This window comes from Melospiza melodia, chromosome 3 (genome assembly GCF_035770615.1).
Source record: "Melospiza melodia melodia isolate bMelMel2 chromosome 3, bMelMel2.pri, whole genome shotgun sequence".
In the NCBI taxonomy this organism is placed as follows: domain Eukaryota; kingdom Metazoa; phylum Chordata; class Aves; order Passeriformes; family Passerellidae; genus Melospiza; species Melospiza melodia.
The window spans coordinates 136766138-136782796 of NC_086196.1; the positions used below are offsets into that span (position 1 = coordinate 136766138).

At 46.6% G+C, this 16659-nt stretch overlaps 1 protein-coding gene across 1 annotated transcript in view; it reads left to right on the plus strand.

The window, feature by feature from the left end:
• Positions 1-16659, plus strand: part of XKR6 (XK related 6) — a 186549-nt gene that overhangs the window by 147523 nt on the left and 22367 nt on the right. Inside the window, exon 2 of the mRNA XM_063153174.1 lies at positions 12258-12454. Coding sequence (XP_063009244.1) covers positions 12258-12454 — 197 coding nt within the window. The remainder of the gene's footprint in view (positions 1-12257; positions 12455-16659) is intronic.

The following is a 16659-nucleotide window of genomic DNA, read 5'->3' on the forward strand; positions in this document are numbered from 1 at the left end:
ACCCTGAGGATTTTCTGGGAGCCCTGGTGCTCTGGATGCAAGCGGCGGGCAGAGCGCGCTGCAGCTGGCAGCGAGCCACAGCTCTAACCCTGGCAGCTCTGCAGCAGCTTCTTTGCAGCTGCACCAGCTCCTCAAGAACCAGCTCTCCTTTTCCTGAGCAGAATCCTTTCCCCCTAAACCCCTCCTGGCTGCTGTTTTTCTGGCATGCTGTTTGAAAATCCTGGAGCGTCCACCTCCTCAGCTCTACAAAGGAGGGTTAGGAGAGGCTTTGCTTTGCTTGTCTGGTGATTTCAAGTCCTGCTGAAGCATCAGTCACCCTGAGGGCTGAGGAGAGAGTAAATACTGTAAATTCAGGGAATGCTCTCCTAGAATCCATATCTGATCTCCCAGACACAGAGGTGACCCCCTCATCTTTTCCAGCAGCCAGAGTGTGGGTATGGAAATGTCTCCCTCTGAGTGAGGGAACAAACTCCCAGTTTTGTCACTGTGATCCTGGGGTCCACATTGCCTTTTGAGGGTTCAGACCACAGGGAATTTGCAGTGTCTGTTCAGCTCTCTGGACCCACTACCCCAAACTGTTAAACCCGTCAAGAAGTGAGAAAACCTTGGACAAGAAAACCACAAGTGTGTCCATCTCCAAGGACTTACTGATAGCAAAAATCCTTTCTTTTCCCTCTCCTGCTCTGCATTCCCCACCAAGGGATCTCTGTGAGGAGATGAAGATGTGTCCCTGTCACTGACTGGTGTCCCAGAGCAATGCCAGCTTCTCCTCCCCTGAGCTACCCCATGGCTCTGGTAATGCCAAATCTCTTCTCAAGACCATCTGGGTTAAAACACTGTAACGTGACCCATCCTGTTCAAAGGGTGAGGTGACTGCTCCCATGTGCCCCTGAGATCACATTTTGGGTGTCCTCAGGCACTTGCTTGGGATTTCCTTTGGCATTTCAGGGAATTTCCCTTGCTTGGAGCCAAGACAAGTCAATCAGAACATCCTTGCTTCCTTTCAAGGCTTTCAGCTGCTCCTGCAGGACTGGCTGGACTGGGACCATCTTCATTTCCACAAAGAGAGCCCTGACACTAAACCTTATTTTCACAAACACACTTGAAGCAAAAACTCAGTGTGAGTCCAACTTCCTGGTCCCTGTGTAAAGCTGTTTAACAGCTTTGATTTAAAACAGAAGGCTTTGCCGGAGGCGACAGCATCAAGTGTTGGAGTATCCTTAAAGCAAATAAGCATGTGCAAACTAGGGAAGGGACTGGGGTTTAAGATTTCATCACTAACTTAGAGGGGGAATACATGATAAAAGAGAGCATTTGGCTCAGTGCAAGGACCATCCCACGTGTGATAGATGCTGTGACATGTCTCTGTAGCACCCATCACTTGGATACCCTCTCCAGCAGCCCCCGCTGCTCTGCCTCCTCCTTCATGCAGCATGGTTTCCACATTGAAATTTATAAAAAAGGGCATTCATGCCATGGTGCTGGAGAGGTCTTAGGGTTTGTATTCCTGTTTTAGAGCTCTACATCTCAGAAAATAATTAACAAATGAAAACACAAACATGATTTCTAGGAGTCTGGGTTGAAACAATGGTAGCTGCTGCTACAAAGCTATTCTCTGATTCTGTGTTGATTTACTGAGCAGAGACCTGGAAATGGGGATTCTGCAGTCTGGATATCCAGGGGAGCCCCTCAGCTGTGGGGATGCAGCAAGGAGAGTCTGCTTCCAAAACTGGGGTTGTGGTGAATGTCAATAACACATTCATGACTATCTTTGCAAATAAAGAAACACTGGACAGGCTCTGGCTAAGCAAGGATAGTTCAGTAACAGCCAGGCTGGGGAAGGATTGACAAATCAGTGCCAAAAAGTGGGGCTGTTTAGGGCTAGCACTTCTTTATGATTTGTTTCTCTTCTTCTTGTTGTGATCTTTCAGCCTGTGAGTCAGAGAAAATTACTCTGCAGCTGAGGAAGCAGAGCAGTCACAGAAACAAATCCCAGAAACATCTCCCAGATGGAGCAGCACGAGCAGCTCCTGCACCTTTGGCCTCTGGAGTTTTATCTGCAGTGATGCCCTTGCCCCACTTCCCTGCCCTGTGCAGCTGCTGGAGGTTGTGACCCCAGTGTCTGTCAGCAGGATGAAATCACACCTGCAGCCCTGCCTGTGCTCTCACAGTCCCAAATACCCACTTGAACCATCAGGTAAAAGGGATTTGAACCAAGACCAGGAGTGCTGTCCCAGAGGAGGGGGTGTAGGTTTATGTCCCTTTCACCAGCAATAATTTCAGAAGAGCTGGGGACATTGCTCAGGAATGATCAATCACAGAGCCCTGTTTTGTATATCAGAACCCCCAGATTATCATGAGTTAAATCAGCCTGCATATACCAAAGCTGTTGGAACCGGATCCTAAAAATGCCACAGTGTCATGCTTTTATTTTATTTTTTTTTAATTCCATCCAAGGAGGGGCTGATTTGTAAACTTTCTTCAAGTAGTGGAAGTGATCTTGGGCTATAAATCATTTCACCATCCCCAGGAATGTTCAAAAAACCATGTGGATGTGGCACTTGAGGACTTGGTTTGGACATGCCCATAATGCTGGGTGGATGGTTGAACTCAAGAGGTCTTTTTCAAGTTGGATGATTCCATGATTCTGCAGGGATTGGGGTTAAATGCTGGAACAGGTTGTCCAGAGGGGCTGTGGAATCTCCATCCTTGGAGATTTTCAAAACTCAACTGCACCAGACCATGACCAACCTTCCCTAACTTCAAAGTAATCCCCACTTGGATGGGACCCTTGATTCACAGACCTCTAAAATCTCCTTCCCACCTAAATTCTTCTGTGATTCCACAATATGATCCTTTCCAACATAAGTTTTATAAATCAGTTGCATCTTTTGAGGTTGGTGTGTAGTAAAGCCATCTGTGCTTTAAAACAGCTTCAGACTGGCTTAAAATATGAAATTGTAACAGTTTCTCCTGTGCAGCAGAAGTCTGGGACAATCATTCCTTCAAACACAAATTTCAGTCTCACATTTGGCAGAAAGTGAGAGTATATAATACAAATTATTAATTCTTTAATGGGAGCTGATAGAAACAAGTAGATAAGACTTAGATCAGAAACTGCAAGGCAGAATGGTTAAACCCCTTGATGAACACACCTTTTTTTAATTGACTTTTTAGCTGTAAACCATATAAGCAAATCCCCTGAAGTTGTCAGAAAGCACTGAGACCCCCAGTTCTGAAGATCAGGGCCTTGATGAAGGTCATCAAAATAATTATTTAGGTGTGTGTGGTCAGGATGACCTGTGAGGAGGCTGGATTAGAGTTTGTGCAGAAAAAAGGATCCCTTTCTTGATTTTGAGGTGAAAAGTGATCTTTCTCAGTTCAGCATAGTTTTGACCCAACACAACCAGCAGTGGTGAAAACAAATCCTGCACACCCTTCAAGGCTCAGGCCAGACCAGGAACAACTCCCTAGAGACAGCTTAGATGCAGCCCCTTGTTCTGGAGGAGTTTGATGCCGTGGGAGCAGCCAGAAAAAGCTGTGGAATATCAGCCCCTGGATGGGACCCTGTAATTCCTCTTTTGATACTCAAACTAGGAACAATAACAATCAATCTGTGAATCCTTATCACTGGCATGTGACATTATAACAAAGAAAATAACAAGCAAATGTTGATATTGAGCACATTAATGGTGAAGGCAACTCCAAGTTTGAGTTTGATTTTTTTAATAGACAGCATTTCACTTTCCTACTCCCCTGTTGCTCCAGCGCTGCGTCTCCCATTCCTTTTACATCAGTTAGAATGAAAATAATTCATTAAAATTAAAAAAGTGGGCCAAAGCCGCAGCTGGTGTAAATTGCCAGAGCCCTGTGGATGCCAGCTTGCTCCAGCTGAGATCTGCCCTCACGTAACCTCATTGTAAGGGGATGTTCAGGCAGCCTCTGCTCCCAGCAGTTACTCATGGCCTGGTTTCCTCCCCTCCAAGGAGAGGGATTTTAATCTGGGAACACCCTCCAGTGCATGAGGCCCCTTGCACAGAATTCCAGGAAAATCCCAAGAAAATTCTGGGAAAATCCTGAGAAAATCCTCCAAAAATCCCAATCTAATCCCAAAAACCCCAATCCAATTCCAATTTGATCCCAAAAAAACCCAAATGGACCCAGGGAGAACCTGCACGGAGCTGTCACTCAATGTGAAGGGGACAAGGAGCTGAGGGCCCCGCCAGAGTTACCACTGAGGGAAAAAACACCTAAATCCCAGGAAAAATATGGTAAAATCTCAAGAAAATCCAGAGAAAATCCTAATCTAATCCAAAAAATGCAATTTAATGGAAATTTAATCTCAAAACCAACAGGGCACAAGCAGGATCAGCAAGGAGCCGTCACGCAGTGTGAAGGGGATGAGGGACTGAAGGCCATGCTGGAGTCATCACTGAGGGGAAAAACACTGAATTCCAGGAAAATCTTGGGAAAAATCCTGAGAAAATAAAAAAAAAAAATTCCAATCCAATCCAAAAAACCTCAATTTGATCAAAATCTAATGCCAAAAACCCCAATAGGGCCCAGGGAGGATCAGCAGGGAACTGTCACTCAGTATGAAGCGGTATGAGGGGCTGAAGGCCATGCCCCACATCATCACTGGGGAAAAACATACATAATTCCAGGGAAAAATATGGGAAATCTCCAGAAAATCCTGAGAAAATCTGAGAAAAATCCTGGGAAAGTCCTAAAAATCATGATAGGGCAAAGGGAAAGTCAGCACCGAGCTGGTTCTCAGTGTGAAGGGGACGACGGGCTGAGGGCCGTGCTGGGGTCGTCACTGAGGGGAAAAACACTAAATTCCAAGGAAATCCTGGGAAAACACTGAGAAAATAAAAAAAAAATCCTGATAGGCAGATGAGGTGTCAGGAGGGTGAGCCCTCAGCTGAAGGACATTCCCATCCCCATTCCCAATCTCTTCCTCCAGGAGGGAGCACCAGGGAGGAGGTTGGTGCCATGGGATGGTGCCCATCCATATGATGGGTGTTGCTGCCACATCACCAAGGTCACAACCAGGCTCCTGCAGTGCCACAGGACATTTCTGAACAGCAGAGTGACAGGTGGCCAAGAAGCCTAAGGGGTTCTTGGATGGAATATCCAGGAAAAGTGTGGCCAACAGGGCCAGGACAGTGAATGTCCACTGTGCTGGCACTGCTGGGGCACCTCCAGCGTGTGGGAAATGGATTTGTAGAGATTGTGATAGCATGAATTATAACATCTGTATTGTCTCACCCTTCACATGAGAGTGAAAATGGAACAAAAGTTTTTTAAATGCCTCTCAGTTGCCCCATCTCTGCATCAGAAAAGGGCTTAATCTGACACCAGTGCTGGGGACAGCCCTGGCACCCTCATGACAAGAGGGACATTGAGGGGCTGAACATGTCCAGGGAATGGAATGGAGCTGGAGAAGGGGCTGGAGCACCAGAAGGGGTTGAGGGAGCAGGGAAAGGGGCTCAGCCTGGAGAAAAGGAGGCTCAGGGGGGACCTTGTGGCTCTGCACAACTCCCTGACAGGAGGGGACAGCCAGGGGGGTCTGCTCTGCTCCCAGGGAACAGGGACAGGAGGAGAGGGAACAGCCTCAAGCTGTGACACATTGTGGCATCACCATCACATTGTGGAGCCACCACCCCTGGAAGTGTTCAAGAAGTGTGGATATGGCATTTGTGGACATGGGTCCGTGGTGAACATGATGGTGCTGGCATGCTGGGTGGACTTGATCTTAGAGATATTTTCCAGCCTCAGAGATTGTGTGATTCTCTGGCTGGGTCTGGCTGAGATGGAGTTTGTTTTCCCCACAACAGCCCCCACACTGCTGTGCTTTGCATTTGGAGCTGGGAAGGTGTTGGTAACACCCCAATGTTTTGGCTACCACAGCATCAGAGCTGTTTCTCCAGCATTCCACCCCAACAGAGGGCTGGGCACGAGCAAAATCCATTTCACATACACCTGTACTGATAAACCAGGCCATTTCAAGACCTGTTCATGGGCACTGCAATTTCACCACACCCTGTACAGGGCCAGGGGTTGGACTTAGTGATCCCTGTGGGTCCCTCCCAACTCAGGATATTCTGTGATTCCGTGCCAAAATCTGAATATAATCATTAGAATGGTCCAGGCATATTCGATCTCTCCCAAGTCATCACAACTTATGCAGGTTTCAGCAATCTACAAGGGCCAGGAATCATTCCCAGTGCTGAATATGGAGGAAGTTTCCTGGTTTTGGAGGATGAGAGAGCTCATTTCTTGCATCTTGGCCTGTTGGCCTCAGGAAAGATGATCAGACTGTTACAGTCTGAGATTCCTGTCCTTGGTCAGCTTGTGGTTGTGTGGGACAGGCCACCAGGACTCTCCTGCCCCCAAAGCACAGCCCAGGGCCTGTCCTGATGTGCCTTTCTGGGCTCCCAAGAGAGCTCTGACCCTTTTACCCATCCTCATCTCTCAGAATCTTTTTATACTAAAAACTACATATACATTATTTATAATTACTTTCCAATACCTATCACCTACGTTAGACAGTGAGCTTCTACTCTAAACCAATACAAAAGTGCCAGCATCACAGCAGAAGATGGAGGCCAGGAAGAAGAAGGAGAAAGACTGGACATGCCCAGATTCCTCCATCGTGCCCCCTGAACCCCCATTCTAAAACCCCCAAAAAATCTATTTTTCACCCTGTGATAAATTCACTATCATTTTACTTAAACTTTCGTGGCTTGCAGATCCTCATGTAAGGTTGGTAATTTTTTCCATGGGTCAAGATCAAGGGCACAGGGGTCTTGGGCTCTGGGCCAGGGTCTCTGAGTCCCTGGACAGGAATTTCCTGGGAATTTTCCCCCCAGAGGAATTTCCTGGGTTCTGACACTCATCCTCCTCCCCTCAACCAGCCCATTGCCAGAGGTCCTCCTACATTTCCTGGTGCCATCTCAGCAAATCCAACCCTGCCAAGGCCCAGGCACGACCCTGCAGTAGTTCACCCTGTAAAATTATCAACACAGCCCCTGGAAATTTTGGCCAGGGCAAATTAGATGGATGTAGCCACACAGAGCTGATCCTTGCCAGCTGGCCAGGGACTGCTTCATTTCGTGACACAAAACTAGAGCCTCCAGAATCCAACCCCTGTCATCCCCATGGAGCAGTTTTTTCCACAGAGCTCAGGGTGGGTTGTGTTTTTACAGCAGGAGCATTGCATCTCCTCTTCTCCCTCCTGGTGGGCTCCTGCAGCTCTTTCCAAAGGTTATTTGACCACATTTGGTGGATTTGGCTCCTTAAAAAGGCACTTTGGAGCGGGGACAGCAGTGACTTTGACCCCAGCAGTTCGTGTGCTGCTGTGACATGTGTAGTAAATAAGAGTGAGGGTAATTATACCAACAAGAATTCTGGGAGCCCTGCCAGGAGGGAGGGGACAGCCAATCCTTTGTGCACTAAAAAAAAAAAAAATAAAATAAAAAACATCGCCCCAATCCCCCTCACAACCCCAAATTAGTTCTATCTCTTGAAGCCGTGATGAGACTTAGAACTAAAAATACACACAAATACACACACTCATATAAAAATAGCCAGCATTCAAAAAAAAAAGAAAAAAAAAGGCCAAAGTTAGGCTCCTGTATCCAAAATTAAGCTCTTAAATAAATAAATTAGTCTGATTTTCAAAAGCACAGAGCAGTGAATGGTTTTCACTGACATAAGAGGAAGCATCATGTTGCTAAAGATTGAAGATCAGGCCTGAATATGGATTTTAAAGTCTAATTATAGAAGTCTGTTTGCCACCAGCTTGACCGGGAACAATGAATTTCAGGTGAAATGACATTGATTTTTTTTTTTTCTTAATTCTTCTTAAGTTGTCTACACTTAACCAATATTAGGAAAGGTTTGAAAGACCCTCAAGTAAATAAAATAAGGAAACAGATGACCTGGAATAAAACTGTTTACACCAGTTCTGTACATTGGTGTTTGGAAATAGAGTTTAGAATTATCAATGTTGGAGCTGGGTGAAATTTTATGTTGATTAATTAAGTAGAAATTAAGCAGGTATTTATTACTTGCTGAAAGCCCACAAGGTGGAAATATGACTTTATTACTTTTATCACAATCCACTGACATGAGGAAGGAACAGGATCTCAGTCATTCCTTTCCTCTCTTTGCCAGATTTGAATCTGAAGGATGCTAAAAACAGAGCACCATATTTTTTCATGGACTAAAGAGAAAGAAAAATTAAGTTAATTTACTTTTTGCTGCAAATGGTCCTCAGAGCTGCTTTGCTCACACTGCCCAACATTTGCCAAGGGGTTTCTGAGGTCACAGCCCCATGGGATAGGGACAGATTTGTCCTTTGGGGTCAGATTGGGCAGGGCTGGGATTTATGCTGTGAAGGAATTATGTCCACCCTGGATGGAGGAGCATCAGCTGGTAGGGCTGTGCTCCACTCATGTGGTATTAGAGGCAGGGGACAGCACTGAAAGATCTGAGATTTGATGCCAAAACAACTTTGAGAGCATCTTTTTGGTGCTCTCTGGCTCAGTTTCCCCATCCATGGAAGAGGCACAATGCAGGTGACCTTTGCCAAAGGCTGTGGGCTCAGCAGTCAGGGAGAATTTGGTGTTTGTGCCACTGCCACTGGTGGAGGCAGGATCAGGACACTGTGTCAATCCCATGAATTTGAATATTTTTCCCATGCATTCTGCCTCCATGGATTGGTGTCATGTCCTCTTTCTGTGGCCAGTAAGAAAAAACTGCTTAAACTGTGGATGGTGTGAATCCCTAGAGATTCACCCTAACCCCAGAGATCCAGGAGAAATCATTGCAGGACATTGTGTCCTGTCTGATAATTTCCTCCTAATCTTTTTGAGTGGCCCAATGTCATTGTTGCAGCTTGGTTCAGCCAAATGGGGGGCTGGGAAAAGTAAAGATGGTCTTAAAAATAACCCAAAAGTGGAGACAGCTGTTGGGAACAGCAGTGTGGAAGAGCAGAGGTGTAGGAGATAGGAACTGTGAGAAGGCACTGAGAGAATTTTTTTCTGGAGAAAAGGAGATTCAAGGGGGACCTTCCTGACAGGAGGGGGCAGCTGTGGGGTGTCTGGCTCTCCTGCCAGGGAACAAAGGACAGGATGAGAGGAAACAGCCTCAAGATGGAGCAGGGAAGGTTCAGGTTGGGCATCAGGAAGAATTCCTTCAGAAAAAGGGTTATCAGGCATTGGAAGTGGCTGGTCAGGGAGAGTCCTCATCTCTGGAGGGACTTAAAAGCCATGTGGATGTGGCACTTGGGGACACAGGTTAGTGGTGGCCTTTGCAGTACTAGGGAAATGATTGAACTCCATGATCTTAGGGATATTTTCAAACCTTAATAATTCTATGATTCTATGGAACTGTGATTTTTTTTTTTAATCTGGAGAAATGAAAGGTTTACATGGCAACTATGTGCAAACAGGTAAAAGACTGCTGCAGGGTGAAAAGCAACAAATTCTTCTTGTCTGTGGCTGAGGTGATGAGAAATGAGTGGTTTAACCTTCTGAGAAGGAGTTTAGGTTTTGTGCACAGGCAGGAATGGGAGCTTCTGGGGAGGGGGAGACCATCCAGGACTACAGGACGGATTTGGTGGAATTTGGTGGAATTTGGCAGAGGTTATGGTGCTTTTGCCAGTGGGCAGCACATTATGGGCACCACCACTTGGTTTTTGCTGTCTCTGTGTCACTAACATTACAAAAACCATTGCATTCTCCTTTTCTCTGCTTTCTCCTTGAGCCACCACACTCTCCCTGACTTTGCCTTTCCAGCTAAACTGCATTTATTTAATTCCTGGCTGAAGGGAAGGCAGGATTCCTGTGTCATGCTGCAGCTCCTGGGGTTGGGGTCTTTCCATGGAGATTCCAAATGCAGGTGGTGGATTTGGGCGTGTTGGGAGAGCAGGTGCCCCATGGCCATCTCCGTCCCATCGGGGTCTGCTGTGGATGTCACACCAGTGTCACCAGTGTCGTGTGACTGGCGCAGCATTTTCTCGAGTGTCGAGCCCCATCTGGTGGCTCTCCTGCGTCATTTTTTGGTGTCCTTGCGGTCCCTCTTTTCGGGATTTTTTTCGCCTCCTGTGCCGGTCAGGAAGGACAAGATGCTGGATGAAGGACAGGGTTCGCAGAACTGCTCTGTTTCTCTCCCAGCTCCCCATCCCTGGGTGCAGTTCGGAGATCCGGAGGCTCTCCAGGCTCTCGTCCTTCCCTCCTGCTCTGCCCGGCTGTGCAGTCTCGCCCGAGAGCCAGGGGATGATCTAATCGTTTTGGCCAAACCCCAAAGCTTGTGCCGGGAGCCCCTCCCAGAGCATCCAGAAGGCGTTTCATCCCTCTGCCGCGCTGGCAGCCGAGCTGGGACAGATGAACAGTCCCGGGAGGAGACATTTCCGACGATTGACTGGCTCAGATGAGCAGCTTTAGGGTCGGCATTAGGTGAAATGGTTCCCATCCCAAACGGGGTTACAGCCACCATTCAGGATGAGAAGGAAGAAGGCACAATATTGGATTGTCAATCCCTAGAAGTGTCCAAGGCTGGGCTGGACAGGGCTTGGAGCAACCTGGGATAGTGGAAGGCGCTCCTTCCTATGGCAGGGAGCTGGAACAAGATGATTTTTAAGGTCTCTTCCAACCCAAACAATTCTGGGATTCTGTGATATCAACAGGCATTAAAAAGGACTCTGTTAGGGTTTTTTCTTAAATGCCACAAGTCCTGAGACAGAGGCAATGGTAGAGCTGTGCCTGTCCATGCATGAGACACCTCCTTGTACTCCAACATTGCCCAAAGTCTCAAAGCTGACCAGTGACAAACTGTGGCCTTTCACATCTGTGGGTCACACACATGCTGAGGTGAAGGTGGTGTCTCATTGCTCCACCTATGATGAAACAGGGTCAAATCATAGAATCACAGAATATCCTGAGCTGGAAGAGACCCACAAGGATTGTCAGATTCCAATTCCTGGACAACTTCAAGAATCCCACAGTGAGCCTGAGAGCATGGTGCAAACACTTCTTGAGCTCTGGGGTCTGTGAGTGAAGCTCCTTACCAGAGTGCTGAGGGGGTTTAGATGGTCTCTCAAGCCACTTCCAAGTGTTAGGACCAGTATTTTTCCTGTGGGTTCATTTCTTGTGATGAAAATTAGGCGAGGGTGTTGTTCTCTTGTATTTCAAAAGCACTTCTTACTCCCAGGCTTCACGTTTGGGTGGTACCAGTTAAACTTTTCCCACCCTTGCAACACCAAATGCACTTCATTATATGATCTTGTTCTCAGGGTGGCAACGAGTTTAAGGCTGGGCTTGGTGATCTTGGAGGCCTTTTCCAACATTAATGATTAGTCAGATTCTAAAAGTCCTCCTCAGATCTGACAGGAGGGAGCCTGTGGTATTTGCTGGGTCCCCAGGATAAAGGAGGAATTGATGAATCTGACTCCATGTTCTTAGAAGGCTAATTTATATATATATTTTATATATATATAGAATATATATAATATACATATGATATATGATATATGATATATGACATATGATACATTATACGTTATACATTATATATTATACATTATATATTATATATTATATATTATATATTGTATATTATATATTATATATTATATATTATATATTATATATTATATATTATATATTATATATTATATATTATATATTATATATTATATATTATATATTATATATTATATATTATATATTATATATTATATGTTATATGTTATATGTTATATGTTATATGTTATATGTTATATGTTATATATTATATATTATATATTATATGTTATATTATATGTTACATTATGTTACGTTATGTTCTATTATATTATGCTATACTGAAACTATACTAAAGAATAGAGAAATGATACATACAGAAGGCTTAACAAGATACTAATTAAAACTTGTGAAAGCTTCCAGAGTCCCAACATAGGTGGACCATGTTTGGTCATTAAATAAAACCAATTCACATATTGGATAAACAATCTCCAAACCATGTTCCAAATACAGGAGAAGCAAATGAGATAATATTATTTTTCTTTTTCTCTGGGGCTTCTCAGCTTCCCAGGAGAAGAATCCTGGGCAAGGGGATTTCTCAGAAAATATGACAGTGACAGGAGCGGAAGAACCACGCAAACCCCAATGTCTCCCCAGAACCCCAGAAACAGATTTTGCTGCAACTCCAACATCTCACACCCAGCTTTTCCCTCCTGTCCCCTGCAGGTATATCCGAACAATGTACCTGGGGATCCAGAGCCAGAGGAGGAAGGAACACCAGCGGCGTTTCTACTGGGCTATGATGTACGAATATGCAGACGTGAACATGCTGCGCCTCCTGGAAACGTTCCTCGAGAGCGCCCCTCAACTGGTGCTACAGCTCTGCATAATGATCCAAAAGAACCGTGCAGAAACATTACCATGTAAGTGGTCCCTCTCTTTCCCACCTTTCCAGCCTCTCCCCTCTGCTCCAAGTGCCTGGCAGCTGATGGATGTGCTGCTCACTTCCCACCCTGGCTGGGGGTTGCTGCTTTGGGACAAATCTCTGCTGAGTTCGCTGGGTAAAATTTCTGCTCGTTTCCTCTGAGGAGAAAAAAACAAGTCAGTGTCAAGGAAAAGATGGGATTCAGCTCTTCCACACCCAGTCCAGGCTAAAGGAATGATGGTGGTGTCAGGAGGAGGCAAGCAGGCTCTGCTGCTGTGGCACCACTTGTTTGTCGCTTGGCACTGGGCAAATACGACCATTCCTTGCCTCAGTTCCCCTCCTTACATAAGTAGGATGATAAAACTGGCCAGATTTGAGTTTGTGTTGTGAGGACAAATGGTTCAATGCCTATGCAATGCTCTGATGGTGTTAAGTGTAAAAAAAGGGGGGTTTAACAGCTAAATGCTGTAGGGCCTTTTCTGATGCGTGCCCAGGAGTTAAAGGTCTTATCACTGGTACCATGGTTCTCACCAAGCCCAGGAAAAGAGAAGGGGAAGGCAGTGGAGAGGATTGTGTAGGGACAAGGATGTTATGGAGGTTTAGTTGGACAGGCAATTAAATGATAAGAGGAGGCTTGAAAGCCTCCATAGGGAATATTTTGCCAATTCTGGTGCCCACCACAGTGTCCACCACTGTGATGTGCTGAGCATGGGGCATCTGTCCCAGCTAAGGGGGACATGGCCCTGTCCCAGCCCCGGCGTGACCAGCCTGAGGGACAACCATCCTTTCCAAAGACCAGCAGTGGAGCTGCTTGGTTATTCAGCCTCTGTTCAGTTCGTGCACCATAGGGTGACACTCAGCTTCCCAAAGACAGCCTGGTTGGGGCCTGTTCATTTCTGAGGAGTTTTTGGAGCTGAGGTGGGAGCTGAAATTGGAATTTCCTTTGGGGTTTAAATTTTGCTGGTTTTGCCAAGGTCACCACTATCTACAGCATCAAGGAAGGCCAGCCACTCTCCCTTTCCCCTGCATTGCCAGCATGTCCATCACAGTTGTTTATAGAAGCTTCCCTCCTCCTATTTATGCAGTCTTTTCTTGAAACCTCTCATCACGAGCTCTCCAGGCCTCCAAAGTGCTGACATGATGAATATGCCTTTCTACAACTCCTGCTAGAATGGCTCACATTTGCCAGCCCCCTTCTTCCTGCTGCTTCCAACGTTATTAACCCGACTGAAAATGCAGAAATCACAGCCCAGGAGGTTTGCCAGGGCGTTCTGCAGATTGCTGGGCTCGCCACAGAAAGCGCCGGGTGAAGTTTGTTGGCCTCTGTGTTGTGCCGCGAGTCAGACAACGCGGGAGAATAATCCCTCCAGGCTTTCAAATCCGTGGCTCTTTCACTTTGCCACTTCCAGGCACGGCTGCCTAATCCACTGAACGAGCTGCATCATTTTTTTTCCAGCATCCCCCTCCCCTCCCTTCCTGGGCTTTGCAGTTCCTCCGCTCCTCCATCCAGCGCGCCGAGCCGGCTGCGCTCTCTCTTCCAAGGCAGCGCTCTCTTCCAAGGCAGCGCACGTCCCCGCCTGCCTCCCCGAGCCCTGGAGGGCTCTTTGCTCGCCACGCTCCAGCAGCCGAGCTCACCAGGTCCCCAGTGCATCCTCTCCCTGCCTCCCTCCCCGCCCGTGCCAGGGATGCGGGCGCTGATGGATGAGAGCAGCGGAGCTTGCTCAGCGCTCCTTGACTCCTCCGGCGCAAGGATTCCTAGAGCTCCTCCATGCACGTTCAGTGCTTCTCTCTTCCACCTCCTCCTCCTCCTTCTCATTCTCCTTCTCCTCCTCGCAGCCAGTCCATAATTATATAAAAGCAAATTAAATGCTGAGAGGAGCCGTTGGGAAAGGGAGCATCAAAGATTTTCACTTCCAGCAGGGGAAAAGCAAAGGGAGATGGATACTGTTAGGAAGGCAGTGTGTTTAAAAATCAAATCGTGTCTCTCCTGGCTCATCGAGTCTGTGGGAGCGTGGCTCGTCACAGGAAGGGGCCAGTTCTGCCTTTAAACAGGGACAGCATCAGCTGCATCCCTGAGGAATGAGAAAACAGCCCAGGGAAGGGCTTAAAAGCCCAGGTACTGCCTCTGCTGATGTGTCCAGACTCCAGCTGCTTCCATACATGCCCCACAGACTTCTATGGACTCATTTAGTGCCAGACAAGGTCAGTTCACCATTTCCTGTGGCATACATCCCTCTTCCAAGCGCCAGCCCTCCCTGCTCTTTGGATTGTAATGCCAAGCCCAGGCTCCACTTCTCCCCAGACAGGTCAACTTCTATTTAAGGAGCTTTAGAAAGGGAGTCATTGGAATGGCTATCAGGAGGTTTTGCTTCTGTCTCCTAATTCCTGTGTTAAGAGAGTTGTTGAGGAAAGAAGAGTGAACACATTGAAAGTCCTATTTCTTTACTCAGATCCAGAGCATCTCCTCCAAAGCATTTCTGCCACACAGCGTGGTGGTAGAAAGGGCTGATCTTGGAAGGATGAGTAGAAAGTGATACCACCAGGATAATGCCTAATTTCCTGGGTTTCAATCTATTGGGTGGGTGAAAGAAAGAAAAACCTCATCATGCCTTGCAAGAACTATTTGACCATGAGAGGTACCTTTGTGAGAGGATTGGGTAGGACTTGCATTTGTTGTTCCTTCAGCACTCAAAGAATGGAGGAGTTTCACCCAAAAGTGAGAATGTCCAGCAGCAGAAGTGCTGGGGCTGGAATTTGAGGTTTACCCAGCCTCAATAAAGCTTGGGACAAGACAAGCTGGGATTTCATGAGAGTCAGGGCTCATTCCTTCATCCTATCCCCAGCACAAGGCAGAGCAGATCTCAGCTTAGCTGCCCTTGTCTGAGCAACAACAGAAAAGAGCATTGAGAGAAAAGAGATGAGAACTCTGTGAACTCCATCAGGTGGGCAGTGAAAGGTGAATGTTGAGAGCCTGAGCTGGAATTCTTTGGTTGGTGGAGCAAATGGAGCAACATAATCTCCTGAATATCCATGTGGAAGGAGCTGGTGTTGGTAAGCAGCCCCTCTGTGGAGGATTTATCTGCTACAACCACAGCTGGGTGGGCCCAAAACAGAGTCAAGAGAAGGTGAGGGAATAAGGATGGATCCAAGACGTGGAACAGCTCATGCCCAAAGCAGCTGAAGAGGGTGGGATGAGATGCTCAACCAGCAGCAGCCCTTTTCTCCAGGGAATCTGGTGCATTTATACCTATCATTGGGGTGAGGCTGAAGGAGGGGAAGGGATGCTGGAGAGGATGCAGCATTGTCCCTCAGTCATCCTCACTGTGTCTGAGGTTTAGGAGAGGATAAGAGGGTGCCCATCTCTCCGACTCCTGGGCAACAACGGCCAGAGGACTTCCCATTATTTAAATCATGTATTTGCAGGGGGAAAACATAGCATTAACAACAGAAAAAACTCAGCAACCCAGATCCTCATTCCATAATCACTCCCAGCAGATAATCCACCTCACTCCTTGCAGAACAAACCATCCTTAACCCCTTCACCCCACAGAGGTGCTGCTTCCTCTATGCCAAGTAGGAAGGAGCAGATCAAAACAGCTTAAAGGAGACACTCAACCTCCAGGCAGACAGGGAGGTGAGAGGGATTCCAGTTTTTCTGGCATAAATCTCCTCTTAAAGAGGTTTGCTTCCACTCAATTTTAAATTTTTTTTTACATGGCTTCTTTAAATCTTAATGAGATTTAGCTGAAGCACCAACGTCCTTCCACTCATGTCACAAGTTCTTTAAACAAAGATTTCTGCCTGTATGAGGCTGCAGTTTTCAGCACAGGGTCTCTCCCTCTAAAAAACCCCACATCTCTCCACAGATGCTGTGTCCATCTCTTCAACAACCCTACAGCTGATCTGAGAGAGATTAGCAGCATAAGCCTTCCTTTTGCAAAGTCCTGCTGGAGTCTCCGGGATTTTGGGTGGTGTTTGCACTCTCCAAAGCCCTCAAAAGTAGGATGAAGCTGCTCATGTATTTAAGAAAAAGCAACAATAACTTAGGGGTTTGGGGGGTCATTTTATTTAAGCAGACTGATACAAATTAGGCTTTAAAATGGATTTCAGACATCTCAGATACAGATGTGCGCTGGCTGCAGAGTTATCCTAGTGGAGTTTGCAAATCATCTGGTTCTTCCCAAAGTGAATTCCTATTTTTTT